The 27,239-nt window shown below is 41.5% G+C and overlaps 1 protein-coding gene across 2 annotated transcripts in view; it reads right to left on the reverse strand.

Annotated features, from left to right (window-relative positions):
• SNX10 (sorting nexin 10) overlaps positions 1-27,239 on the reverse strand; it is a 76,227-nt gene that overhangs the window by 14,884 nt on the left and 34,104 nt on the right. The window contains exons 1-2 of one of the 2 annotated variants that reach the window (XM_036864321.1): positions 26,090-26,110; positions 11,239-11,285 (exon numbers count right to left, since the gene is read on the reverse strand). In XM_036864321.1, coding sequence (XP_036720216.1) covers positions 11,239-11,262 — 24 coding nt within the window. In that variant the 5' untranslated portion in view covers positions 11,263-11,285; positions 26,090-26,110. Of the gene's footprint in view, positions 1-11,238; positions 11,286-26,089; positions 26,111-27,239 lie in introns of those variants that run through there. The other variant, XM_036864323.1, reaches the window with a different exon arrangement.

Here is a 27,239-nt window from a genome sequence, read left to right on the forward strand (position 1 = left end):
TTCCTTTTTAAAGATAATAAGAACAGGAGATAGGGGGTAAAGTTTAAAATACAATATTTTTTTTAAAAAGTGCTCTTCGCTAAATCAGCTTAATTTTAAAATATGAAAACGTACAACCAAAAAAGTGTTATGTTTGGCACAACAATTCATTGCTAACTGTATTTCATTTTAAATATTTTAACTTTCTGTTTTGAAAAAAAAAGACTTCAGGGCTGAAATTTTAGGCATTTTTTACTGCTTTGCTTTGGCACATCTGAAAAGCAGGCCGTCAGTGCTCTAGAGCAGAAGAAGAAAAAAGATTATGAGGTTTTCTGGACAGAGCACCTCCATTCTGTTATGCAGATAATAAAATGAGAATTTTCAGGACAGAGGATTAAGAGAGGAGGAGAAAAATAGTCCACATTCCCTTAAATCGCTTTTGCCACCTATCAAGTTCGCCTTCTAAAGTAATGCTTTGCTCTTGCATTGGAGACTTCTGCCCCACTGTTTGCCCTCAGTATATATACAGGGATGATGAGTTAATGTTCCAAAAAGTCTTATTTTAAAATCTTTTCATTATGTATTTTTAAAGTCATTTAGAAGACAGACAATAAAAACAAGACAACAATATAGCAATACTCTAAACGTTTTGGCCATTTTTCTTAACAGCGTACTCTAAATTATAAGAGGGACTGTAAAGACAATTGTTAATAAGAAGCCCTCTTACATATAGTGTGATTGGGTCAGGGTACAGTAGATCCTGCCCAGAGGTGGAAATGAAACAGAACCCAGGCACCCTGCCCTTAGTGCGTGTGTGTGCGTGTGTGTGTGTGTAACTCATTTTCCCAGAGTGCTTTTCACACATCCATAGTTCTTAGAAGGAGTGAATCAATCATCAATGAATCAATGAACAGAAGGACAAATAGGTCAGGAATAGGAGAGAAGACCAGAATCCAGGGTAGACCACATCTAACCCTCCAAATGCCCCCAACACACCCAGGGCAAGGCAGAATGTTGACAAGGGCTGACAAGGTTATCCTACCCCCGTTAAGCCAGCCTAAGGGAGAAGGCTGCTAGTCATCAGGTCACATGTAAGCCACACTCCCTCACAGGGTGCTGGCAGCTCCACTTTTCCACTGGAGAGGCAGAAGTTCTTGAATATCCCACAGGGGAAATTAAATATTTTCAACAGCTCAATGTTCCATATTAACAGTAGAAGATATGCACCTGTTACTGAAATAGTGGGCCTCCACTCAGGTTAAACAAAAATGAAAACACAAAGAAATGCATTTGTCAATTTTCTACAAACCTGTCATTTAAAAAAAGGTTTCTGAACTAAAATTATAAAATCCACAGTTACCACAGCATCACAGACCCCTTGAACACTCAACATATTATTAATTGAAGATGGTAGTAATGACAAATAGTTCTCAAAAAAATCAGGACTTTTCTCCCCGTATTTGTTCGCTACTGCCTAACTACTTACATCTACACTTTTGGTAACATGTCCCTTTTCATGGAAAGAGCATTGAAATTGTGGTCACAAGACCACGGGTAAATTCTGGTTCACTTACTTCCTAAATTATGAAATTATTCACTGAGCCTCCGTTTCTACATCAGGAAAATAGGAATGATGCCTGTCCAGCCCATCTCAGCTGTTGGTTAGGAGGATCAAATTTAAAAATACCTGTGAGAGCACTGGGAAAATTTTCATTAAGTGCTACATGAAAGTCAACTATTATTACATAGAAAGGAAAATGCTTATAAACCCAAAGCACAGAGGTCTTCCCATAGACCTTGGCAATAAGCAATTCAGAAAAGCTAATCCAGATGTATATCTTTTTTTAAGTAAAAATTTATTAATTTAAGAACCTAGTTGCAAATACTTTAATACTGTAATTTTTCAGGGAAAGGCAGAGTGACCTAAAGATTTCACAGAACTTGCTTGGAGCAGGCCCCTCATAATATTTGTAAAAGGAATGAACACCATAATGAATACTGTAGATTCTACAGTAAAGAATCTACTTTCCTCATCTTAGTGGACTGTAATTCTTGGATTGTACCATTATTATTACTCATTATGACTAATCTTTATGTAGGAAAGATATGTTGAAAACATATTCTAAAGCCATGCTGGAAAAAGAATCTCCTAAGAACACAGCAATGCACTTTAAATGAACACTCAAAATTAACTGTGGTGCTAAGGCTCCAAATGCTTTTTCAATCCTGAAAATCTTTAACTTGGTTGAAGTGCTAAATGGCGAACTTTCTTCCTTCTCGTTCCCTTCAACGTTGCTGTTGCCCTGAGAGCCATCCCAGGCTGCTGTTCTTCACACCCTGTTAGGATTCCAGGACGACCTCATCCAAACATATGATTTCAAGTGCTCAGCATGAGCTGATGATTCTCTCTCCATCCCAGCCCAGGCATCTCCCCACATACCCAGCCTCCTGCCTAGACAGCTCACTGGGAAATCCCACGAGCACAGAGAGTCCACACCCTTCCCACATCCTCCTCCGCATCTCATCCCCAGCAACCCCAGCCAGAAACCCAGAGTCCCCAGACTTCTCTATTTGACTCACTGACCACGTCCTCCAGATTCACCCTTCTTTGATCCACCCACAACTCTATTCCCTCTGTGAGTGCTTTGACCCAAGGACTGCTTGCCCAACATTAATGCAAGGGCTGCTAATTGATATCTGGGCCCGTAATTCATCCCCCACACTAAAACAAGAATGGTTCCAAAGCACACATCTGATGATGTCCTTTTCCCGCTGAAAATCCTACAAAACCTGCCCCATAACCTTCAAGATCAAGTTCAAACTCTGTAGTTAGCACAATATAGCCTTTCATGATTTTCACTCTCCTTATCTCCAAAGGCGAAGCTTACATCCCCATACACAACATGCAATTTCACACCTGCATGCCTTTGAACATGCTGTTCTCTCTGCCTGCACTGCTGTCCTCACTCCAGTTTCTGCTTTTTCTTTCATCGCCATCATCTGGTTCTTTCTTTTATGTTCTGCTAACTCCAATCCATTTTCAAAATGTAACTCAGTCTCCAGAAATTCTTCTGGAATTCCTCTGGAAATCCTCAGATTCACCCAGTCTGATTAATTTGACTCTACTCCGAGCCCCTACTGCCTCTGGGCATACCTTGGGCATCCTCCCTCTTCACCATGCCTTACTGCACTGTAATTACCTGCAGGCCTCCTCCACTAGATGCTAAGCTCCTTTAGGGTAGCTTAGGCTGTCCAGCATGACTTGAGTGCCTGGTACAACCAATGCAGTCCGTTAATATCATTTAATGAATAAATGCATGCCTGCAGGAATAAATGAACTGGCTTCAGGAAAAAAAAAAGATGAGATCAAACTTCAACTGAAATAAAAACCTCATCCACCTGGGTTCTTGGACTCCACGAATTAATGGTAAGTTATTTAGCAGCTGGTCTAAAGTTTATCTTAATTTAACAAACCCCTTCCTCTCAGGGTGTGCCAATTAACAGCACATGGCTACAAGAGCAATGCTTAAGATCTATGAGAATCAACTGTTTTCAAGCACCCTAAAGAACTCCAGAAGCACCTATTTACATAGAAATAATTGAAAATCATTCTGAGAGCGCCAATAACTTGAGTCCCCTAAGACTTGTACCAGACAACAATTTGTTCGCATAGTTGGAGTTAAAATATGTACTTGAAAGTAATAAAAGTACATTTATTTTAAAATATTCTATAATTCAGATGGGCCCCCCTCCCCCAATCTGCAATTAGTAGGAATTAGTGAAGTTTCGCGATACTTCCAGCTATGAATAGCACACCCAGGAAGCCAAGGTTCACCTATAATCTCTTAATTAGACGCATCCCTCATGACGCTGCCCACCATCCTTCAAAGGAATGTTGACAGCCTGTCAGCCGCAGAGGACAGCTCCAAGTTCCATAACTAGAATCATATGGATTTCCTATGAAAATTGCTTCAGTAGCAGCAGTTAGTCAATTTAATAACCTTATTAAACACTTTAATGACTTCTTGGGCCTAATGATTATATCTAGTATGAAGGAAGAAGTCAGGCCAAGGAGAATTAAAAATTTAAGCTAACTGATCCCTGTCAAGCTAACTGTTCTCCATGTGAAAACAAAGTTCTGAAGAAAGAGAACTGCACTCTTTGAAAATCGAATTCCTGTGTTGTCTTATAATAATCACTCTTCAATTTCAATGTACCCCCTTCCCTCCCCAACTCCCACCCCAGGTTCAACCTTTATCCATTTATCCATCTACCTCGTCTTTTTTTCCTTAGCCCTGATATATGAGAATAAATCAACAATAAAAATAACCATACTGAACAAGGCATGTGCATGTGCCAGGCACTGTGGTTAAGTGTTTTATACATGTTTTCCTTTCATCTTTATGACAATCCTAAGAGGTCAGTAATATTATCACCCCCTTTTTACAGATAAGAAAAATAAGGCTTCTTAAGCTTAAGCAACTGGCCCAAAGTCAAATGGCCAACAGGCTGAGCTAGGTTTCAAACTCTGTTCTGCCTTGCTCCAAAGCCTGTGCTCTCAAACATGTTCTACTGGGTGGTTCTTTAACAATAAATAATACATCTCCGATTTCACTATATTTCCAATGTCACATAAGTGCATTATTTTGGAGGGGAAAAAATTATTTTCTTTGCTATTAGCTAAAACATCAGTTCAAACAACATGTTCTTCTGAAACTCTGTCCCACTAGCTTCTCAAAGGCCTTGTATTTCATTTTTATATTTCTAGCACCAAGCACAGTATTGGCACTCATTAGTAAGTGCTCATGAAATGTTTGAGAATTAACCAATTGATTATAAAGAAGATTCAAAAACAAAGGATGTACAGGTTCTGTATGCTGAAAACTATAAGATGCTATTGAAAGAAATCGAAGAAGTATATACTTCTTTGTATATATCTGTGTAAGTATATTCTATACTGTGTTCATGTATTGGAAGAGTCAACACAGTAAAGAGATAAATTCTCCCCAAATTGATCTATAAGTTTAATGCAATTCCTGTAAAAATCCCAGCAAGATTTTTTGAAGACACAGCTGACCTTATTCTAAAATTTACATGGAAAGGAAAAGACCCTAGAATAGTCAAAATAATTCTGAAAGAGAATAAAGTGGGAGGAATCCTTCTTCCTGATGTTAAGGCTTACTATACAGCTATAGTAATCAGGATAGTGTGGTACGGGTAGAGGGGCACAGGTCAATGGAACAGAACAGAAAACCCAGAAATAGACTTATGCAAATATGCCCAACTGATTTTAGACAAGGGTGTAAAAACAATTCAATGGAGGAGAGATAGCCTTTTCAACAAGTGGTTCTGGACCAACTGGACATCCCCAGGCCAAAAGATGAACCTTGACCTGAACTTTGCCCCTTACGTAAAAATTAACTCAAAATGGACCGTAGATTTAAATGGAAACATAAAACCATAAAACTTTTAGAAAAAAACATAGGAGAAAATCTTTGTGACCTATGATTAGACAGAGTTCTTAGACTTGACACCAAAATGATAATCCACGTAAGGAAAGAGAGCTAAATTAGACCTCGCCAAACCTAAAAACCTTTGCTCTGCACCTCCTGTGAAGAGGTTGAAAAGAAAAATTACAGGCTGGAAAATATCTGCAAATCACTCATCCCTCCAAGGACTTGTAGCTAGAATACATAAAGAACTCTCAAAACTCAACATGTAAAAAAAACAAAGAATTCAATTAGAAAATAGGCAAAACACATAAAGAGGCATTTCACTAAGGAAGACATACAGATGGCAAACAAGCACATGAAAAGATGTTCAACATCATTAGCCATTAGGGAAATGTAAATTAACACCACAATGATATGTCACTACATACCTATCACAGTTTCTACTATTTTTATAGTACAGTAAACATAACTGTGTGCTAACTGTAAAAATATTTATTCTTATTACAAAAAGATGAGTACAGACAAAAGCTAACAAACAAAGAATCTCTAGGTGTTAGTATTAGTTTTTCATAGCCTTGATGAGAATCTTCTACCACAAAAATGAAAACTTGTTTCATTTTGTGCTCACTTTCTCAGGCCATTTTTATCCTATTCCAAAGTATATATACATTTTATATGTTTATGTATTTGAACTGGAGACTCATTCATTCAATTAAAATGTATTGAGTCCTGGTTCAGTGCGAGGCACTGACATTTAACCAATGTCTTATTCGCCAAGGTTCTATCCAGGACTCCCACATAACAATCTCAAAACTAAAATTTAGCCCCTTTAACACACTATACATTCTTTACAAATAACATGCTTGAAAGGCAGAAGGAATGTATCAAGTAACCTTCCTTTATTTCCTAATAATATTTATGACAAATAACCTAAAAGACATACTCCAAGGAATGTTACTTGTCACTTTATAGCTTTGAGTGTGTTTAAATGCCGTTCTCTGGCAGTTTTGAACGATGACTTTTAAGAAAGCTTTTATTACGTCGGGATAAATAGCTGTGAATGAAATTCAACTAGGCCTGCCTTTTACATGACTTATAATAATTCATGATGTTACGAGTTTCTTTACACAAGCAGTGTCCAGAATTAAGGAGAGTTACCTTTTGGTATTTCATAATACATTAGTGGAAAAAACTCATCTTTTACAACAAGAAATAACTGCCAACCTGTGTTAAACTACACCACAAGGACACGATCAACAAAATCCAGAATGTGAAAACATCTATAGGTCAAAAGATGCAGTTTCTTCAACAAATAAATTGCACAAGGGGGAAAATGGGCAGAATGAGAGGTTTTAAGCAATATATTAACCAAATGCAATGTGTAGTTCTTATTTGGATCATGATTAGAACAACCAAATATACAATTTTTTTTTCAACATCATCAGGGAGACTTGAACACTGACTGAATATTTGATGATATGAAGGAATTAATGTTAATTATTTAAGGTGTGATAATGTGGTTTGTTTCTAAGAAGGGTCATTTGTTATAAATGCATACTAAAATATTGACAGATGAAATTACACTATGCCTAAAATTCGTTTCAGATAATTCACTGTGTGGTAGCAGGAGGGAATGGGTGGCAGTGGGGCAATAGCTTGGTCATGAATTAATAACATGTTAACTCTTGAACCCTCAGGTACATAAGGGCTCATTATATTAGTCTCTCTATTTGTGTATGTTTAAAATTTATAATGAAAAGTTAAAACCAGTAAAGGAAGAGAAGGAAGGGAGGAAGGGAAGAAGGGAAGAGGTCATCTCAAGGGGACTGCTTTATGAAAAGAGACACATGTGGCACTTGAAAGCGAAACTAAGTCAGAAACATGAATCTGAAAGCATTAACCATGAGTTCAACAGGTACTGACACCGTTAACATAATGACATCCTAATACTTATCCACATTTGAAAAATTAGATTTTTTCATTATTATAAAAATAAAATACGTATGTGGTTAAAGAAAGAGAAAGAGATCATTTCAAGCACAGATGAGAACACCATGAAAATGAAGTCCCCCTCCTACTGGACTTCCAGTTTCCTGTCAGCCTATCTAGGACTTTTATATACTTTTTCTATTATACACATAATTGGCACATACATGTATATATATGTTTGTATATATACATGTATATATAATTTTTAATGCAAATGGGAGCACACTGTAAATACTGTTTTGTACCTTGGTTTATTCATTGCACAGTCTTTTAGAAATCTTTATGTGTGAGCACATATAATTCAATGTTATCTGTTTTAAAACTAACTGTTTTAGAGCAGTTTTAAAAATACAGAAAAATTGTTCAAAGACAGTAGAGAATTCCCATATATCCCATACCCAGTTTTCCCTATTATTACATCACGTCACATAGGCAGGGAGGAAAGGAGGAAGGAAGAAAAATTGAGTTTTGGGGATTGGGAAAGGGTCTTGTCTTGTCACTTCCCTTCAAAGTCCCCAGCATCGCAGGACACCAGGTGGAGGTCTTGCTTATGGGATATTCTTTAACGTTATTCACTGGTTCCAGCTCAGTCAGTTTCCAATCAGAAATCAATATTAAAACCATGCTTTCCTAGAGCAAGCCCAAAATGTTACCATCAATCAGTGTAAGTGTATCTTGAACACTTAAATGTTAAGCTTAGAGCCAACACATCCAAAACAGCAGCACATCCTTCCCACCTCTCCCTGTAGGGCCCTGTGTGGCAGGGTCCTCATGGTGCCTGGAACTGTCCCGGGCCCACTTGGGTCTGCTCCACTCAAGGGATCTCCTGCCACGGAGCTTTGGATTTACTGTCACTCAAGTGTCAATAAATGCTAATTGCCATTATATCCAATATAAAGCATGTAAATTTTGAAGGAGAAAAAACTCTTATACAAAAGGTATGAATCTCTAAAGGTAGAATTCAGCCATCATGATCCAGGAGAGTTGGGGAGATACACACACACACACACACACACACACACACACACACACACACACACACACACACACACAGAAAAGAGGTTTCAGCCCACCCTTCCAGTCACATCACATATGAAGGACTATCCCACTTCCACCAAGCAAGCCCTGGGCAGAGACACAAACACAGTTCCTTGGAGAGGCTAGAATGTCAGACTCCATGAAAGAGTGTAAACTGCTTATTTACATACCACATAAGATGAGCTCAATGTGACTGAAGCCAAAGGTCCTTAGTGATGCAGGAAAATCAACCTGTTCATTCTGGGTGTTAGAATATAAAGAGAACGAAAACGCCTGGCTCCACACAGGACGCCGTCTGAAACGCGTTTCCTGTCACAGCCACCTGCCTTTTCATTAGGGTTCTGAGTTCTGTCTCATTAAACAGAAGAGTTGATTCAGTTGGGTCCACCTAATTATTCTTATTAAAATATGTAACCATAATATTTTAATTGTAAATTAAAGCTGCATGCATGAATGAATCTGAATTCATTTTAATTTCACAATGGCCCAATGCCAAGGCCTTTTTACAGGGAAGATCCATCAGCACGGATACTGCTCTCGTGGGAGTTCAAACCAATGTGCAAATGGAACATGTTTAGCTAACAAGGGAGCCTCTCCCTCCCTGTTCTCCTCTCTCTAGATTTATTGCGGTAATAAAGCTATTTTAACAAGAGAGACTGCAATCGACTCCCCACTCTACCCACCCCATCTTTAAAAAAAAAATTTTACCAAACTCCTAAGCTGGCACTACCAGCTTAGGTAGAACCAAGATGTCAGTCCTGGGCCGTTTGCATCTTGAACAAGGATGGTAACTAGGTCTCAATTGACATGTCAACCTTACGATTAATTAGCAATGTCTCCTGTGGGCACCAAGCGCAAAGGGCTTACACACACGCTGCCCCCTGGTCTAGATTCTAGAACAATCAGTGATATTGCATTCAGCTCTTACATATGCAGTTAGGTGGGACTTGAATTATTTTCCACTAAACAACCACCAGCCACCAGGATATTTAAAGGCTCAGCCAAAACCTCCTCCACTTCTAACTGGCATTAACTACAGGGTGCTGATGCGGTAGCTGCTGAGATAAAAATATCTTGATAACTGAGGCTTTAGGAAAGCCTCTCCTTGACTTCTAAGCTGAGGCCTGAAAGATAAGAAGTCGTCAGCCTGTCAAGGTGGTGTGAAGGCTGGGGAGAGAGATTATTCCAGGCAGTGGGAAAAACATCTGTGAAACCCCAGGGGCCCAGGGCACACAGAGCAATCAAGTTTCCAAAATACGGCGTGAGAAGGGCAGTGGGCGGAGGGAGGAGCAGGAGACGAGCCTGGGGAAAGAAGTAGGGTCAGATCATACAGGGCCTTAGAAACCACATTTAGGAGTTTGGACTTTGTTCTAAGAGCAACATGAGAGAAACCAAGAAATTCTGGCCACACACAGAAAATGAATTGGTATGTGATGAACAGGAGTATGTTACGGCACATCCAGAATCTCGCCTTGCTGTGCTTATTTCTTGCTGACAGAGGCTCAAGTAAATTTCTGGGCATTATACCTCTTTCTCCTTAATGGTATTTTCCTTTTCAATTGAAGGACTTTCCAGTTTAAAACTGCTTAATGTTATAATATTATATAATTAATTATAATAAAGGACTTTGCAAGGTCAATATAATGCTTTCTTTATGCAGTTGGTTAAAGTTTGTGTCTAGGTTTTATTAACTGAAATGATCTTTAAAAATCATGATTAAACCAACCAAGCAAAAAAAAAAAAAAAAGAAAGAAAAAGCTTCTCATTGGAAAAAAGTCTTTGTTGCTTTCATGGGTAGCTTTCTCCCGCCGAGAACAATTTTTAAAATGTGCCTTTGGAATAGTGCCGGCTGTCAGCACAGCTCCACTCTCAGGCCAATACAGGTGTGTAGTGAAGCATTCAGCTTACCTGAAAGGAGGCCTGGCCTCTGCCCTTGGCTTCTGGGAGGTGATCTCTAGGCCCCTGGAATGTCTTGCCTGACAAGAGTATCTTTGTTTGCCTGGGCTTTGGCCACTGGACAGTCTAACAATGTGAATATGATGGAGGCTTAGGGCCACGCTCTATCAGCTGTGACCTCTGGAGGAACTAGAGACTAATGGTACTAGCCTGATCCCAGGAGAAGCGGACAAAAAGGTCGGCCATGCAGGCAGGATGAGCCCCAATAAAAACTCTGGACACCAAGGGCACAGGGGAGCTCCCCTGTGGAAATTATCACACACTGACTCCTTGTGGAGAGAATAAGCAGTAGCTCTGCGTTTGGGCCCCTTCCCAACTTGGCCCTCTGCATCTCTTCCTTCAGCTGGTTCCAACTGGTATCCTTTCCCTGTAATAAACCATAACGGTGAGTATAACTGCTCTCAGTGAGTTCTGTGAGTCTTTCTTGTGAATTATCAAAACTGAAGATGGTCTGGGGAACCTCCAAACTTGAAATTGGTATCAGAAGTGAGGGCAGTGTGGAGACTTGCAGTTTGGCCACCTTCACAGAGAAGGTATTTCCTGAAGCAGGCACCGTGGTCCCAGCACTGTTTAACACAGGGACAAAGAAGAAGCATGCCTGGTCTTCGTACTGGGTAGGGCCAAGAAGGCTGCACTGATGCTGGGGAGTGGGGGTCAGCAGGTTCAGGAGGGCAGCTGTTTTGTTCTTTCATTAGCCCCCTTCTATGATGTCCTGTGGTATATCTTGACTCTCCTCTACAGATTTATGGTTAGAGAATGAAGAACTAACCTGTAGTGAGTCAAAGCACATGGATTATCTATTTGGGGATTTCTGATGACATACCTCTTTCTGCTGTTCTGGAAACATCTTCAACACAGGACACGATCGACCTGAAAAATAAGATACCAACACTCAGTGATTTGGAACCTCCATACAGGAGCAGATATGCCTCTCAGGGCCTCCCACCCAGATCCCCCTTGAAAGCCTGCCCTCCCACAGTCTCTGAAAAGTATACCTATGCTTCTCCCCCACCCTGTCTCCTGCTGACCCAACCAAGGTGAACATCGGTCCATCTGGGAATTGGGAGTTTAGGACATGGCAAGGCCAAGACAGCCAGATGATGACCGGCCCTCAAACTGAAGGCCAGGCAGAGTCAGGCTGGAGGTGGAGCCTTGGGGAAATCAGAGGAGGCTGGAGATGTTGGGGAGCAGAGGACCACGAGGGGCAGCAGGGGATGCTGGTTGGCAGTGAGGTGAAGAGAATGGAAAAGATGCCCAGAGATCCACCACTGAGAACAGCCCTGACGGTTTCACCAGCAACCCAAGCTTTCAAGGGACAGGTCACTCCTGTGACATTTAAACTACTCCAGAGTTCAGATAAGAGACGGTGTGGCCCCAATAGGGATGAAGATCGGAACCTTGATTCTGAGCCTCCAGTCAGTGCAGTCAGCCTCTGGGCTGATTCCAGGCCCTGCAGGTTCCTAAGATTGTCTATTGTTCCTTAAAACCCCACTTAGCTAGTTGGACTTAACACCTACTCCCTGCCAAAAAAAAAAAAAATTTTAATCCCCTCACTCTATGCATGCACATGTATTTTACAACAGAAAGGTGGCTATGGCTGCATGGTCACGATTTGCCTTTATTTTGATAATATAAGTCTGACCCCACTTTCCAGATGATTATTATCATCCACAAGTATTTCCTGAGTCTCCACGAACGTCCCTGGCACTGCAGGGAATACGAGGAAGCAAGAATTCCAGTTCTGGTCTCCAGTCCCACATGGTGGGTGTCGGGGAGGAGAACCGAGAGCAGGCAGAGGAAAGAGCTCCCGAAGGAGGTGAGCGAGCCACACCGTGAGCAGTGGCTGTGCTTCCAAGGGGAAGGAAGGTCCTTTCAGCCAGAGTGAGTGAGCGAGCAGGAGGACCCACAGGGGAATTTCAGTGTTCACGGAAAGAGGAGGAAGAGGTGTGACAGTGGCATACACAGAGGATGGGGGAAAAGCGTGATGGACAATCCAGAGATGGGGGCCAGGCCCGTTCAGCTGAGGGAAAGGGTTCATGGAAGGTGGGAAGCTGCCAAAAAGGTAGGTCTGCATCCTAACCTCTGGAACCTGTGAAGGTGATCTTATTTGGAAAAGGTGTCTTTGCAGATGGGTGGGCCCCAAATCCAATGACAAGTGTCCTTATAAGAGACAGAAGAGAAGAAGTCATCCACACACAGAGGAGAAGGCCATGTGAAGATGGAGGCAGAGACTGGAGTGATGCAGCCACAAGCCAAGGACACCTGGAGTCACCAGAAGCTGGAAGAGCAAGAAAGCCTTCTCTCCTAGCGCCTACAGAGGGAGCGCAGTCCTGCCAACACCTTGATTGCAAATTTCTGGCCTCAGGAATGGTGACGAGAATAAATTTCTGTTGTTTTAAGCCACAAAGTTTGTGGTAATTTCTTATGGCAGCCACAGGAAACTAATACAGAGAGGTTCTCTGGGGATTAGACTAGAAAGGTAGGCTGGAAACGTAGCTGGGGAAGGGGGAATTCATTCATTCACTCACTCACTCACTCAGTATTTATGTGCCATGTGCTGGAGTAGGAGTGAAACATACAGTAGAGTGCAGAGCAGACTCAGAGCTTAGGAGATGACTTCATAAATATAGTGTAGAAATGACAGGAAAGGAAAGGAAAGGACAGCCTCTTGAAAGAACAGAGAGACTAAATAGGGAGGTGGGGGAATGTCGCCTGGGAAGGCTGTACTGAGAAAGTGGCACTTAAGCTGAGGCCTAAAGGGTGGTGTGACTTAGCCAGGAAGGCTACAGGAGAAAGGCATTTTAAGCAGAGGGCCTGGCGTGTGCAAAGGGGCGGAGGCTGGAAGGAGGAGCAGCTCAAGAGTTCGGGTTATTGAAGGAATCCCTGCATTGGCTGAAGGCTAGGCCATGGGTTACATCCATCTTGGGATTCCGCCCGAAACACTGATTGGGTGGGTCCTTGACCCCATGCCTCCACCCCTTCCAGATCCTCCTGCCACCTCCCACTCCTCTTCCCCACCCCTGCTCAGAAACCACTTCCCCGCTCCTGCCCCAGCTCTTCACCCCCATTACACAGCGTGTTGTGCAAGTCCCTGCTGGCATTAACCTCACTTGCATCATAATACTTGTATATTCTCTTTCTCCCAGTTGACTGAATGTCTCCAACAAAGCACATCTGCGTTTTCTTGTGTAAACTTCACAAGCATTCTGTGAGGGAGATTTGAGTGTCCTCACTTTACAGGTAAGAAAACAGAAGGTTGGAGGGAGCGGGTTGCCCCAAGTCACATAGGGAGGGAGAGAGCTCGATTAGTCCAGTGTGAACTCAAGCCAGTCTGCTTCCCAACCCAGGTCTTCCCGTTGCCTGAGGCTGCCTCCACGACTGTGTGGCTGGACAAACGGTTCAAATTTTGGGTCTTAATTTAATTCTCCCCAAAGGACTTGAGCTTTTCACCCACCCCCACCCAAGGCAGGAGGATTGAACAGTTCTCACAGGGCATTGGCCACCCTGAGATGCTACAGACCAAGTCAAACTGTACAAATAGGAAACTGAAAGTTTAAACTGGCTCCAAAACATCACAGATAACACACAATCAAGCTTTAATATTTTAAAGCTGGATAGAGGGATGGGGGTGGGGTTAGAGGGGAGAAGACTTTCATTTTCCACTCCATCCACTTCCACATTGTTTGAATTTTTCCAGTGAACACAAATTAATTTTACATTTTTTCAGGTAACAATCATTTAAAAATAAACACAATAATTCTATCAGAAGTATTAAAAAAGAAATGACAGGCCCAAAATGGAGACACCTGTGCTAAAACCAAGACTTAATACCTAACCAAACTGCCATTACAACCTTCCCCAGGAATGTAATCCCAACTAGAAAATGTGAAATTTTCTAGTCAGCACCAATTAGGTCACTCTTTTGATCCCCCCAAAGGAAGATGAGGTAACTCCTTCGGTCCCCCATAGGGAGGTTACCTAAGCCAGAAATAATCTTTTTGTTTGTTTATGGCTTGTCTTGCCTTTGAAAACCTCTCCCTCTCTGCAGCCCTTTGGAGCTCCCCTCTACTTGCTAGATGGGATGCTGCCCAATTCATGAATCGTTCAATAATGCTAATTAGATCTTTAAATCTACTTGGTTGAATTTTTGTTATTCAGCAGAAGAAATAATGACTCAAACATAAATTATGGAAGATTTTTACTTCATGTAAAATAAACAGCAGATTCAAACGTAGGAAAAGATGCTACCTTTATAACGTAATAGAAAATGTCATCTGGTACTAGACCTTGCCATGGCATTTACTGATGGGGAGAAGGAAATTAAATGATAGCACAATAGCATGGTTTGTGAGAAAAGTTAGATGTCTATAATTTAGCAAACCGAAGCCACTAGTCAGAAACTGCCCCCTGATAAACTATGCCCTCCTGGTGGGTTGTAAAATTTTTTATTTGTTTAGATTTCCAAATTCCCCAGGCTAGCCCCTATGCCTGTCAAAATAATGGATATGGAGAATTCTTGCCTCACTGAAAGACTTACAGGAACCAGTGTGGAGATCTGACCCCAGGTGACCATCAACAAGGCTGTGCTTGGAGCATTTTCTCTCCCCACCACAACCAGGGAACCCACAGCATACGTCCATGGTCACCCACTGCAATCCATTCTCCCTCCCGCTTACCTTCCTCACAAGAATTGGTCAATCTCACAGCCATTCCAAACAACAGGGATGATTTCTTAAACCTGTTATTCAGGTTAGAGTTGGGGACACACAGATGACGGAGCTACATGGTGACCCCCCCACTGGAAAATATGGCAGCTACCGAGAATCCTCTGAGAGACTCAACGTGTGTCTTCATGACTGCATCACCACCTTGAGAGTAGGATTTGCCAAAACCAGAAACTCCAGGAGAAACCTGCCTCCACTTTTCACCCTGGAATATTTCTTCTATAAAACAGAAAACATTTGTGAAACAAACAGAATACTCTAGAGCAGAGGTCAGCACTATTTTTCTATGAAGGGCCAAATGGTAAACATTTGAGGCTTTGCAGGTCATATGGACTCTGCTGCAACTATTCAAATCTGCCATTTGTAGTAAGAAAGTCCCCACAGACGGTAAGCAATCAAATGAACACGGCAGTGTTCCAGTAAAACTTTATCTACAAAAACAGGTGACAGTAGTTTGCAGACCCCTGCTACAGAGCAATTGAGTATTGTGCTTTCAGTTCTATACCTTAAAAGCCCTTTCTTAAATCAACAGGGGACAACCTTCGTATCTCTAAGCTTGGTCTGTACACCTAATGGTGGTCTCCTCTCTGCCAAGCAAATTACTGACCAAAACTAGGCTCTATATGTGAGTGGAGTGAAAAAGGGTTACACATGTTCTCCACCGGTAAAATAAGGAATAACAAGCACGGTTTATAGATTTCTTTAAAATGAAAATAGAAGGGGGTGAGGTTCAAGTAGCACAGTTTTGGGTTTTCCTACCATCCCATGTCCAAACAACAAATTGTTAATCATGAAACAAGATCTGAATTTACATCAAAGTCACAAGGATATCCTGAACAGAATGAAACTGGTTTTATCAAAAATCTACAGTTATTGACCCACCATAACAATATACAATTTCATAAACCAAATAGACACGTTTTCCTGTACTTCCAATACAGAAACCAAGAGAAACCTCCTGTGTTTCCAAACTAAAGTGCAGGTGGATTCATAACTAACCTCACGGTGGACAAGGCTTAAGCATAAGTGGAGATGAGTGTATTTTTATAAGGAAACAACTTTGTTATCTTTCTTTTCTTTGCTGTGTTAGGAGGAGTAGTCAACCCTCAAACAAAATATACTTAACCTCTTCTCCCTTCGGGAAGCGTGGCCAGGTTCCAAGAGTGGGGGGCTTCAGGCTGGGGACAGGCCTGTAAGTTGGGTGTGGAGAAGGCAAAAAACTAAAACAGATACCATCTGATTATTATTTCCCTCCGTGTCTCACCGTCTTGCTTTGACACTGCTTCCTGCCTAGTCTTAGAGAAGAGACTCCACTACGGGACACCCGTGCTTGGGGAATGGCATCACTTACCTGGTTCCTTTCCTATTACAATTCTGCCTCCAGAGAGGGTTATTTTATAGACAGTTAGACAAGAGCCTTGGTACTGAGGTGGGGGAAAGGGTGTGAGATAGGAACCCCAGGGAGCACCTGAGAGGGTCCAAGGGGAGTTGGCCGAATAGCCTGGGTCACTCTCAGAGGTATCTAAGAAGTGGGGGGGGGGGGGGCTTCCCTGGTGGTGCAGTGGTTGAGAATCTGCCTGCAAATGCAGGGGACACGGGTTCGAGCCCTGGTCTGGGAAGATCCCACATGCCGCGGAGCAACTAGGCCTGTGAGCCACGACTACTGAGCCTGCGCGTCTGGAGCCTGTGCTCCGCAACAAAAGAGGCCACGATAGTGAGAGGCCCGTGCACCGCGATGAAGAGTGGCCCCCGCTTGCCACAACTAGAGAAAGCCCTCGCACAGAAACGAAGACCCAACACAACCAAAAAAATAATTAATTAATTTAAAAAAAAAAAAGAATAGCTCTTTAAAAAAAAAAAAAAAAAAGAAGTGGTGGGCGGGGGGTGGCTACTTCCAGGGGCATCCAGTAGCTGTGTTGATCTGGGGTTCTCAAAAGCTTCGTGCCCACCCTTCAAAGGGAGAACTTCCTCCCACTGCACCAGTCCTGTGCCTGCGGCTCCTCGAGTGTGCACAGAGAAGAGAGCCGTGTTCTGCCATGCCTGTGTCTCACCAGCTCACTGCCTCACAGGGGAAAGGCTGGTCATGCCAGGGAGTTTATGCTGTGGCCATCATGCTCCCTAGGGCACTGAAGTCCCCAAGGAGTCCTCTAGGACACCGAGAGGAATTGGTCCTAGTAGTATGGTTAGTAAACATCTCCCTACCCTCACATAAACATAAAAACAATACAAAGAACTTGAGAAAACAGTGATAGACATGACCATATGAAAATTTAAACCTGCTGTATGTTTGAAAAGGGATTTAAAGACAAATGTCACATAATAATAATATTTATAATATGTATGACAAAGTATTAATATTTCTTAATTTGTGGAAAGCTCTTACAAATCCATAGCAAAGAATATTCCTGTAGAAAAGTGAACAAAGGTTACTAACAATCAGTTCACAAAACAACGACAATAAAGGTCAAACTCAACAAGAAAACAACCTGATTTTTAAAATGGGCAAAGGACCTGAATAGATATTTCTCCAAAGGTAATGTACAAATGGCCAAAAAGCTTATGAAATATACTCAATATCACCTCACATCCATAAGGATAGCTACTACCAAAAAAACAGAAAACAAGTATTGGTGAGGATATAGAGAAATTGGAACCTTTGTGCTGGTGGGTGGGAATGTAAAATGGTGTAGCTGCTATAGAAAATAGTATGGAGGTTCCTAAAAAAATTAAAGTAGAATTACCTTATGATCCAGTAATCCCACTTCCGGGTATATATCTAAAAGAGTGGAAAGCAGGATCTCAAAGAGACATTTGCACACCCATGTTCATAGCAGCGTTATTCATAACAGCCAAGAGGAGGAAGCAAATCAAGTGTCCATCAACAAACGAGGGATAAGCAAAATGTGGTGTGTGTATACACAATGGAATACCATTCAGCCTTTAAAAGGAAGGAAATTCTGACACACTCTACAACATGGATGAACCTTGAGGACATTATGCTAAGTGAAATAACCCAAACACAAAAAGACAAATATTTTATGATTACACTTACTTTATGAGGTTTCTGAAGTAGTCAAATTCATAGAAACAGAAAGTAGAACGGTGGTTTGCCAGGGCTGGGAGGAAGGGGAAATGGCGAGTTCTTGTTTAATGGGTATAGGGTTTCAGTTTCAAAGATCTGGAGATTTGTTACACAACAATGTGAATATACTCAACACTATTGAACTGTACGCTTAAAACAGGCAAGACGATAAATTCTATGTTTCTTACCACAATTAAAAATAACATTTTTTTTGATAAAAAGGTCAATAATCTATTTCAAGTGTTTAACCTTGCTGTAAGTGCAAATAAAAATGAGATGCCATATTTCTGTCTATCAAATTAGAATGTTTCTTCAATGATATCCATTGCTGGCAAGCATCATGGGAAATGGAACTGAATGCTGCTGGTAGGAATGTGAGCTATTTCAATATTTCTCAAAAACAATTTGGCCATATGTTTCAAAAGCATTTTGAAATTGCTTATGTTCTTTGACTCAATTATTCCACATCTGGAATCTCAACCTAAAAAAACTGGTCAGACATGTGCAAATAATTTTTGTATAAATGTTCACGATGCAGTATTTTTCATTTAAAAAATCAAATAAAATAGAAACCTAAATGTCCATAAGTAGTACACTAGGAAAAGTGAATTATGGTAGGGCTGCATAAGAGACCACCTTGTAGCCATTCCAAATTATGTTACAGAAGAATATTAAATGATAGGAACTGTTCAAGAAGTATTAAGTGATCTTTTTACATATGTTTTTATTTCTTTACTTATTTATTTAAGAACCGAAACCTACATTTGACAAGTCAACAGTGGTCACTTCTGTTTTATTTCCTTCTTTTCTGTATTTTTCCAAAAGTTTACAATGCGTCTGTTAAAGTAAGAAAACCATAATGATATCACTTATATTCAGAATCTTAAAAGATGATACAAATGAACTTATTTACAAAACAGAAATAGACTCACAGACATAGAAAGCAAACTTACAGTTACCAAAGTCGGGGGGGGGATAAATTGGGAATTTGGTATTAACAGATACACACTACTATATATGAAATAGGTAGACAACAAGGATACTGTATAGCACAGGAAAGTATATCAATATCTTGTAATAACCTATAATGGAAAAGAATCTGAAAAAATCTGTGTGTGTGTGTGTATGTGTGTGTGTGTGTATATATGACTGAATCACTTTGTACACCTGAAACGTAAATCAACTACATCCCAATAAGAAAGTGGGGGGAAAAAAAGAAAAAAAAAAAAAAATATATATGGATTTCTTTTCTTTTTTGGCCATATGGCTTGGCGTGCAGGATCTTAGTTCCCCAACCAGGGATTGAACCCAGGCTTACGGCAGTGGAAGCACCAAGTCCTAACCACTGGACCACCAGGGAACTCCCAGAAAACCATATATTTTTAAAAAGATAGTAAACAATGTATTCAATTACTTTTATTATTCCCCCCTCCAAAAAAAAAAACAATAGCTAATTTCACTTTCAGTGTTTGTTTCATTTCCTCCTAAATGTTCAGCAATTTTTCTATTTAAATTAAAAAAATCACTGGCTTCTTACTTTCATCTGTATAAGGATATGCCATCAGTGGTATTATTTAAAATTCAAAATTTAATTTAGTGCCAGTTTTTCCCAGACCTGCTCTCAGTGCTACCTATGTCCTTTGCAGGTCTGTAGTGGGGACAGGGGCGGGGGGGGGCGGTGGTATAGCCCTCCCAAATCTCCCCTAGGGGGAAGTTCTTGGCCAGGGTCTTGCTGGAGGGGTAGTTCTACAGGTAGCCCTGTTTTCTATCACCTGTGGGGCCCTCCTCGGACACAGGAAACAGCATCAGTGATGGGCATCGGGCTCCAGGGAAGCCCATGTACAGGTTAGCCAGGTGCCTGAGGCACGGCCTGGCATGGAAAGCAGGGACGGCTGGACACCAGCTCCCTCCCAGCATTTAGACTAGGAAACACCAAGACTTGGCAGTTCTCTGGGTCCTGAAGCTAGGAAATGATGATGAGAAAAGGGAGAGATAACGATGTCTTAACTGGAGTTCTAAGGGACCAGAGCTTACACTTAAACAGAAGCCATGATGTAAATAAAAGATCTCTTGAGATATTAAAGAAACCGGCCACCAGAAAAGTTGAATTACAGAAGCCGGCTTCAGCTGCTGATGTCCGCAGGGCTGCCTGGTGCCAGCGCCGTAACCCAGAGTTCTTACTTCCCCAGTGGCTTAAGTGCCCAGTGTCTCCTGGGTTCCCATGCACAGTGTCCTTACAATAAGCAACCCTGTACTTGATGTAGCTTGAGGGAGATCCCAATTTGTGCAATCAAAAGAGCTCAACCAAAATGAAAAAGGAAAAAGAGCTACACCAAACATGAGAATGGACTGAAGTGGGGCAGTCATGCGCTTTTGAGGAGGGCCGGCAAGGTGTGCAGAACCATGTGTAAATCAAGCCCAAGCTGTTCTTCCTCAGTCTGATCTTAGAACTTTAAAAAGGCAAAACCAAAATGGAAAATGGAAAAAAAAGCAGAAATCTGAAATTCAGTGAACGTTGGAAAGACAAATAAAACTACCATTAAATTTTTCCAGCATTTATCACACATACACAAAAATATATTAAAGAGGGTTAGCAGTCTAAAAAAATACTGGTTCCTAACACATAAAATAATGAAACCACTAACTTGCTAATCTCTATGATATAATCTCTATAATGGGTTCCATTTATAGTCATGAATATGATGCTAGGACAAATTTAGGGTTTGAAATCCAGAGACAAGAAAAAGAAAAAATATATATATATATATATACATATATATATATAATTTTAGCCTCACAACCATTTTGGTGGCATTTAGGAAAAGTGCTACCTTAGACTTACAGATGCTCCGGATACAGGCATGTGCATGTTGGGCCTGACCTCCACCTCCCTTCATACACATGCTAAGGAGAGCCACTGAGGGGAGAACAAAACACAACTAGGATAAACAGAGGAAGGAAAATAGCCATAAAAAGCAGATGTAGGAGAGAGGAGCAGACCGCTAGAGCAGACAGGCAGGTAATAATGGACTTCCTAACTTGTGCTGTGACATCTTCTTTCCTCACAAGAAACTTAACCTCCCAGATCAAATCCAAAAATACTTTTCACACTTCCCAAATGGTCTCCTTCCTTTTTTATGCTACTAAGTTTCTCCTATTACTGATTCATCTGGGCTACTCATTTTCCCCTTTTAGAAAAGCAGACAAATCTCAGAAGTTGGGGGAGGGGTATTAGTAACTTAAATATTAATGTGAATTAGTCCAATCGGATTGTATTCCTATTAACCAAGAGTGATCAATCTTCAGCTACTCACTCTCCTCCCCCACCACACAAAACCATCAGCTTTTGGGTTTATGGAGTTCTTTGCAGGCTGATGTATCCCTCAGTGCCCTGCCACAGGACCGTGAAAGACCTAAACACACAGCCTCCTAAAGAATGACAGAAAATACCCTGCTCCTCTCTCCAGCCAACAGTTGGAGAGACATTTTTTTTAACTCTCCACTCACCCTACCCCTTCACCTGAGAAGAAGACTTTGCAAAAGTATTACCACAAAAGTTCCCATCAAAACACTACCTGAAGAAAAGCAACAAAAGAATAAAATACCTAGGATTAAATTTACCAAAAGTGCAAAACATATACTCTGAAAACTACAAAACACTGTTGAAAGAAATTAAAGAAGATCTAAATAAATGGAAAAACATCCCGTGTTCATGGATTGGAAAACTTAACATTGTTAAGATGGCAATTCTCCCCAAAATGATCTATAGATTCAGTGCAATCTATCATAATCCCAGCTGAATTCTTTGTACAAATTGACAAACCGATTCTAAAATTCACATCTAATTGCAAGGGACCCAAAACAGCCAAAACAACCTTGAAAAAGAACAAAGTAGGAGGACTCTCACTTCCTGATTTTAAAACTCACTACAAAGCAACAGTACTCAAGACAGTGTGGGACTGGCACAAGGATAAACAAATAGACGAACAGAATAGAAATGAGAGTCCAAAAATAAACCCATATTTCTATGATCAACTGTTTTCATCAAGGGTACCAAAACCATTCAATGGGGAAAGAACAGTCTTTTTAATAAATGGTGCTGGGACAAGAGGATAGCCAAGAATTAAGTTGGACCCCTACATTATACCATATATAAAAATTAACTCAAAATGGATCAAAGACCTAAATGTTAAGAGCAAAAACTATGAAGTCTTAGGAGAAAACAGGTAAATTTTCATGGCCTTGGATTTAGCAAAGGATTCTTAGATATAATAAAAGCATGAGCAATAAAAGAAAAAATAGATAAATTAGACTTCACAAAAATTAAAAACTTTTGCGCTTCAAAGGATACCATCAAGAAAGTGAAAAGTCAACGCACAGAATGGGAGAAAATATATGCAAATTGTTTATCTGATAAGGAACTTGTACTATCCAAAATATATAAAGAACTCTTACAACTCAGTAATAAAAAGACTTAAGGATCTAATGTATAACATGGTGACTATAGTTGATAACACTGTACTGTATAACTGAAATTTTCTAAGAGAGTAGAATTTAAATGTTCTCACCAAAAAAAAAAATAAAACGTAAATAAGTGAGGTGGTGGATGTGTTAATCAACTCAGTGGGGGAACCTTTCACAACGTATACACATATTATCACATTGTACACTTTAAATACCTCACAAATTTGTCAACTGTACCTCAATAAAGCTGGAAAAAATAATAAAAAGACTAATAACTCAATTCAAAAATGGGCAAAGGATCCTGAATAGACATTCTTCCAAGGAAGATATACAAATGGACAATAGGCACATAAAAAGATGCTTGATGTCATTAGTCATTGGGGAAAGCAAATCAAAACCACAGTGAGATACCACTTCACTCCCAGTAGGCTGGCTAGAATCAAAAAGTCAGATAATAACAAATGTTGGCAAGAATGTAGAGAAATTGGAACTGTCATATATTGCTGGTGGATATATAAAATGGTGCAGCCACTTTGGAAAACACTCGCATTTTCTCAAACAATTAAACATAGTTTACCATTTGACCTGGCAATTCTATTTTAGGTATATACACATATGTCCACAGAGAAACTGGTATATAAATAGCAGCATTATTCATAATAGTCAAAAAGTGGAAACAACCCAACTGTCCAGTAATGGGCGAATGGATAGACAAAGTGTGGTATATCTATACAATGGAGTATTATCCGACAATAAAAAAGAATGAAATACTGACACATCCTACAACAGAGATAAACCTTGAAAACACCATGGTAAGTGAGAGAAGCCAGTCACAAAAGTCCACATATTATATGACTTCCATTCACATGAAAGTCCAGAATAGGGAACTCTATAGAGACAGAAAAGAGATTCTGGGTTGCTTGGGGCTTGAGTGGAGTGGGTGGAAAGGTGGAGATTGGGGGTACAGAGGGTGATAGCTAAAGGACAGTGAAATGAGGTAGTGAAATATTCTAAAATTGGCTGTGATGATGGTTGCACGTATCTGTGAATATGCTAAAAACCACTGAATTGTACACTGCAATTGGGAAATTGTATAGTATGCAGATATCACAACAAAGCCACTTAAAAAAAGAAAAGTAAAGTACTATCTGAAACCCTTCATTCGTGGCCCTAGTGTCACTCATCCTGCAAACCACAACGTCTGCCAAGCTGAAGGCCCTCCAGGCATCAACCCTCCCCTGGGGTTCTCTCATCCCTACCTGGCTCCTGTCCTTCTGCCATCTCTCCTAACCCTGCCTTCCAATATGCCCCTGGAACCCTCAATCTAGAGCCAGCAAATATCCCACATTTGCACTTATCTCAGTAGCTTTATCTTAGCTGGGTCCTGGTTCTTCCACCCTCCCCTTCCATGGTAACCCTCCCAAGTCAAAACTGCTCATTTCCTCAGCCCTCCTGTTTTTCAGGACCAGGATAAACCAAATTTCCCTGGTCACTGTTATCTCCAGACAGTAACCTACCAAGAAGTACCCAGAACCTAGGCATGGGACCAACTAACTCCCTTCTCCTCACTTCCTAGCATCAATTCCTTCTCTCCAGGCTCCTGCTCCTCATTTCTACATTTTTAGGGACCTCCTCCTCTGTGTGTTCCTCCCCACTTTTTCCTGATCCCTCCAAGGAGAACCTCATTCACAGAATGACCTAACATTCCCTGGTCTCACCTTAGCCTGTTCTCCTTCATTCCTGTGACCTAACACTTTGTTTACCAACAATGTATTTACCATGTGGCTACATCCCAACCAGGAACTGTTCTTTGAAATGGAAAACTAAAAAGTCCCCTCTGACCACCACCTTCCCACCCTTCCTTTTCTCACTTCCTCATTCTCACCCAAATTGCTCTTCCACTTGAATGAAAAGCCACTAAAACTTTTGATCCTACCCTTCTTATTCTCCCTCTGGACTTCACTTCCTTCTACCATTCAAATATTCTCCCCCCTCCAGCATCCTTTATTTCCTGCTCCATTGACACATAGCTCCTTCTACCTGCCAGCCCCCCAAACATGGATCAACATAGGCTCTGCCTCCTCCACTTTCTCTCTTGTCCTATCCAATACTGAAGAAAAATCCAGTCGTTCTGTGACAGGCTCCATCACCAGGTTCTGAGTTCCAGCCTAAGTGCAGCCCTCCAGGGTTCAGGAGTCTTTCCACTCATCCAGCAGCTTCAGACCATTATCTCTCATCCCCAGCCTCCTTCCTCCTCCCAGTCTACTCCTCCTCTATCATCTGATAACTGTATCTCCCACTTCATCAGATAGTAAGACCATCAGGTTTACACTCTTCATCTTGATCTTCTGCCGCCTTGAAATCTACCCATATATTCACCCACTTCCCTTAGTCTCAAAGAAAAGCATCAAACTCTCTCTTGTCTTCATGATCTTATCTCCCTGACCTCCTCCAAGGCCTCAGCCCATCAATTATTCCACCCCCTTAATAACTACAGCTTCTTTCTTTTCATTAGTCCCTTCTCCTTCCCCAACAAGCAAGCTCAGGTTCTTCTCATCCCAGTGTAGATGGGCAGCCCTGCCTAATTCATCAACCTATGAAAGACCAGGCGCTGCTGCAGACATTGGAGATGGGGCAACAAACAAAACAACCCCAGGTCCCGGGTTTCACTTACATCAGAATGGGAGGAGAAGGAAAGTTCTCCAATAAATGTACAACTCAGCCATAAAAAAAGAATGAAATTTTGCCATTTGTAATAACATGGATGGACTCGGAAGGTATTATGCTTAGTGAAATAAGTCAGACGGAGAGAGACAAATACTATATGATATCACTTATACGTGTAATCGAAAAAATACAACAAAACTAGTGAATATAACAAAAAAGAAACAGAATCACAGATATAAAGAACAAATTAGTGGTTACCATTGGGGAGAGGGAAGGGAGAGGGGCAATATAGGGGTAGGGGATTAAGAGGTACAAACTATTAGGTATAAAATAAATAAGGTACAAGGATATATTGTATAACACAGGCAATATAATCAATGTTTTATAATAACTATAAATGGAGCATAATCTTTAAAAATTGTGAATCACTATATTGTACACCTGTAACATATACTATTGTACATCAACAGTACTTCAATTTTTAAAAAGATAATAAACAAGCTTAATGACGAAAATGGAACAGGTGTACAATATAGTGATTCACAATCACTTGGTGGGGACTTGGTGGGGACGACTTCACATTCGGGTCATCAGGGAAGGCTTCTCTGAGGAGGTGACATTTGAGCTGAAACCTGAAAGGCAGGAGGGAGCCAGTGCAAGGCAGTCTGGGGAAAGAGCACTCCAGGAGGAGCAATCACCTCGTGCCAAAGCCCCAAGGCGGAACAAGCTTGGCTTACCTGGGGAGCCAAGGAAGCCATGTGGTCAGATGGAGTGTGGGGGATGAGAGAGAGGAGCTCAGAGAGGGAGGCAGGTGCCCTGTGGACCACAGTGAAGAATCTGGAAGCCATGGGAGCATTTCCAGCAGAGGAGTGACATAATCTGACTTATGCGTTAGCAGGATCCCTCTGGCTGCTGGGTGGGGAATAGATTATCAGGGGCCACAGCCGAAGCAGGGAGGCCCGTTGGGAGGCTACTGACATGGTGCAGACCAGAGGTGATAGTGGCTCAGACACAGGAGTAGCAGCAGAGGTGTGTATGAGGGGAAGTAGCTATTGGTGTGCTTCCTCATCTGTGCATATCCAATCAGACAAGAGAGAAAGTGATGAGCCACAGTTGCTAAGAGAGAGGGACCACAGCATCTATTCAAGAAGGGTTCTATGAGACATGCTGCAGGGGAAGGAGACAGACACTCGCTGCAGCTTAGGGCCTGCAGGTGATGCAGTGAGGCCCCCGTGGGAAAGAGGGCATTCTTCTCCCCACCTCCGCACTGACACCCCAAAGGCTGGTCTTGACCTGCAGACAGTGAGCGGTGTGTGGTTGGCGGAGGACATGAGCAGTTTCTGTGGTGAGGAACCACACGTGGCTTCCCAGGAGAAGCCACAGACTCACTGTCACCTTCCACTTTAATCAGGGCAGTTCCCCAAAGGGCCACTGGCAGCCCTCTTCTCTTCCACTCTACACTCTTCTCCGTCTCGGCCACCACTCCCATCTCACATGCAAAGGAGTCCACAATCAGAACCTCCTAGTGGACATCCAGGTCCAGACATCCTTCAGGCACCTCAAACTGACTGTGTCCAATCCAAGCTGGTTGTCACATGACACCTCTTCCTGGCCCTTCCAAAATGCAGCCAATTTACCACCTCCTATGCCGCCCATTTTAGTTAGTGGTGTCAGTATCCACACGTTGACTCAAGTGAGATCCCAGAGGCTGTCTTTGATTGCTTCCTTTCCCTTACTTTCCAAATCCAGCTGGTCAGCAAGCCCTGACCATCCTCTCTCTCAATGCCTCCTAAGTCCATTCCCTTCTCACAGCCCCCAATGTCACTGGCCTAATTCAGGCTCTTGTCATTTCTCTCCTGGACCCGAGCTGGAACAATGGTAGATTCT

The sequence above is a fragment of the Balaenoptera musculus genome, chromosome 9 (genome assembly GCF_009873245.2).
Source record: "Balaenoptera musculus isolate JJ_BM4_2016_0621 chromosome 9, mBalMus1.pri.v3, whole genome shotgun sequence".
In the NCBI taxonomy this organism is placed as follows: domain Eukaryota; kingdom Metazoa; phylum Chordata; class Mammalia; order Artiodactyla; family Balaenopteridae; genus Balaenoptera; species Balaenoptera musculus.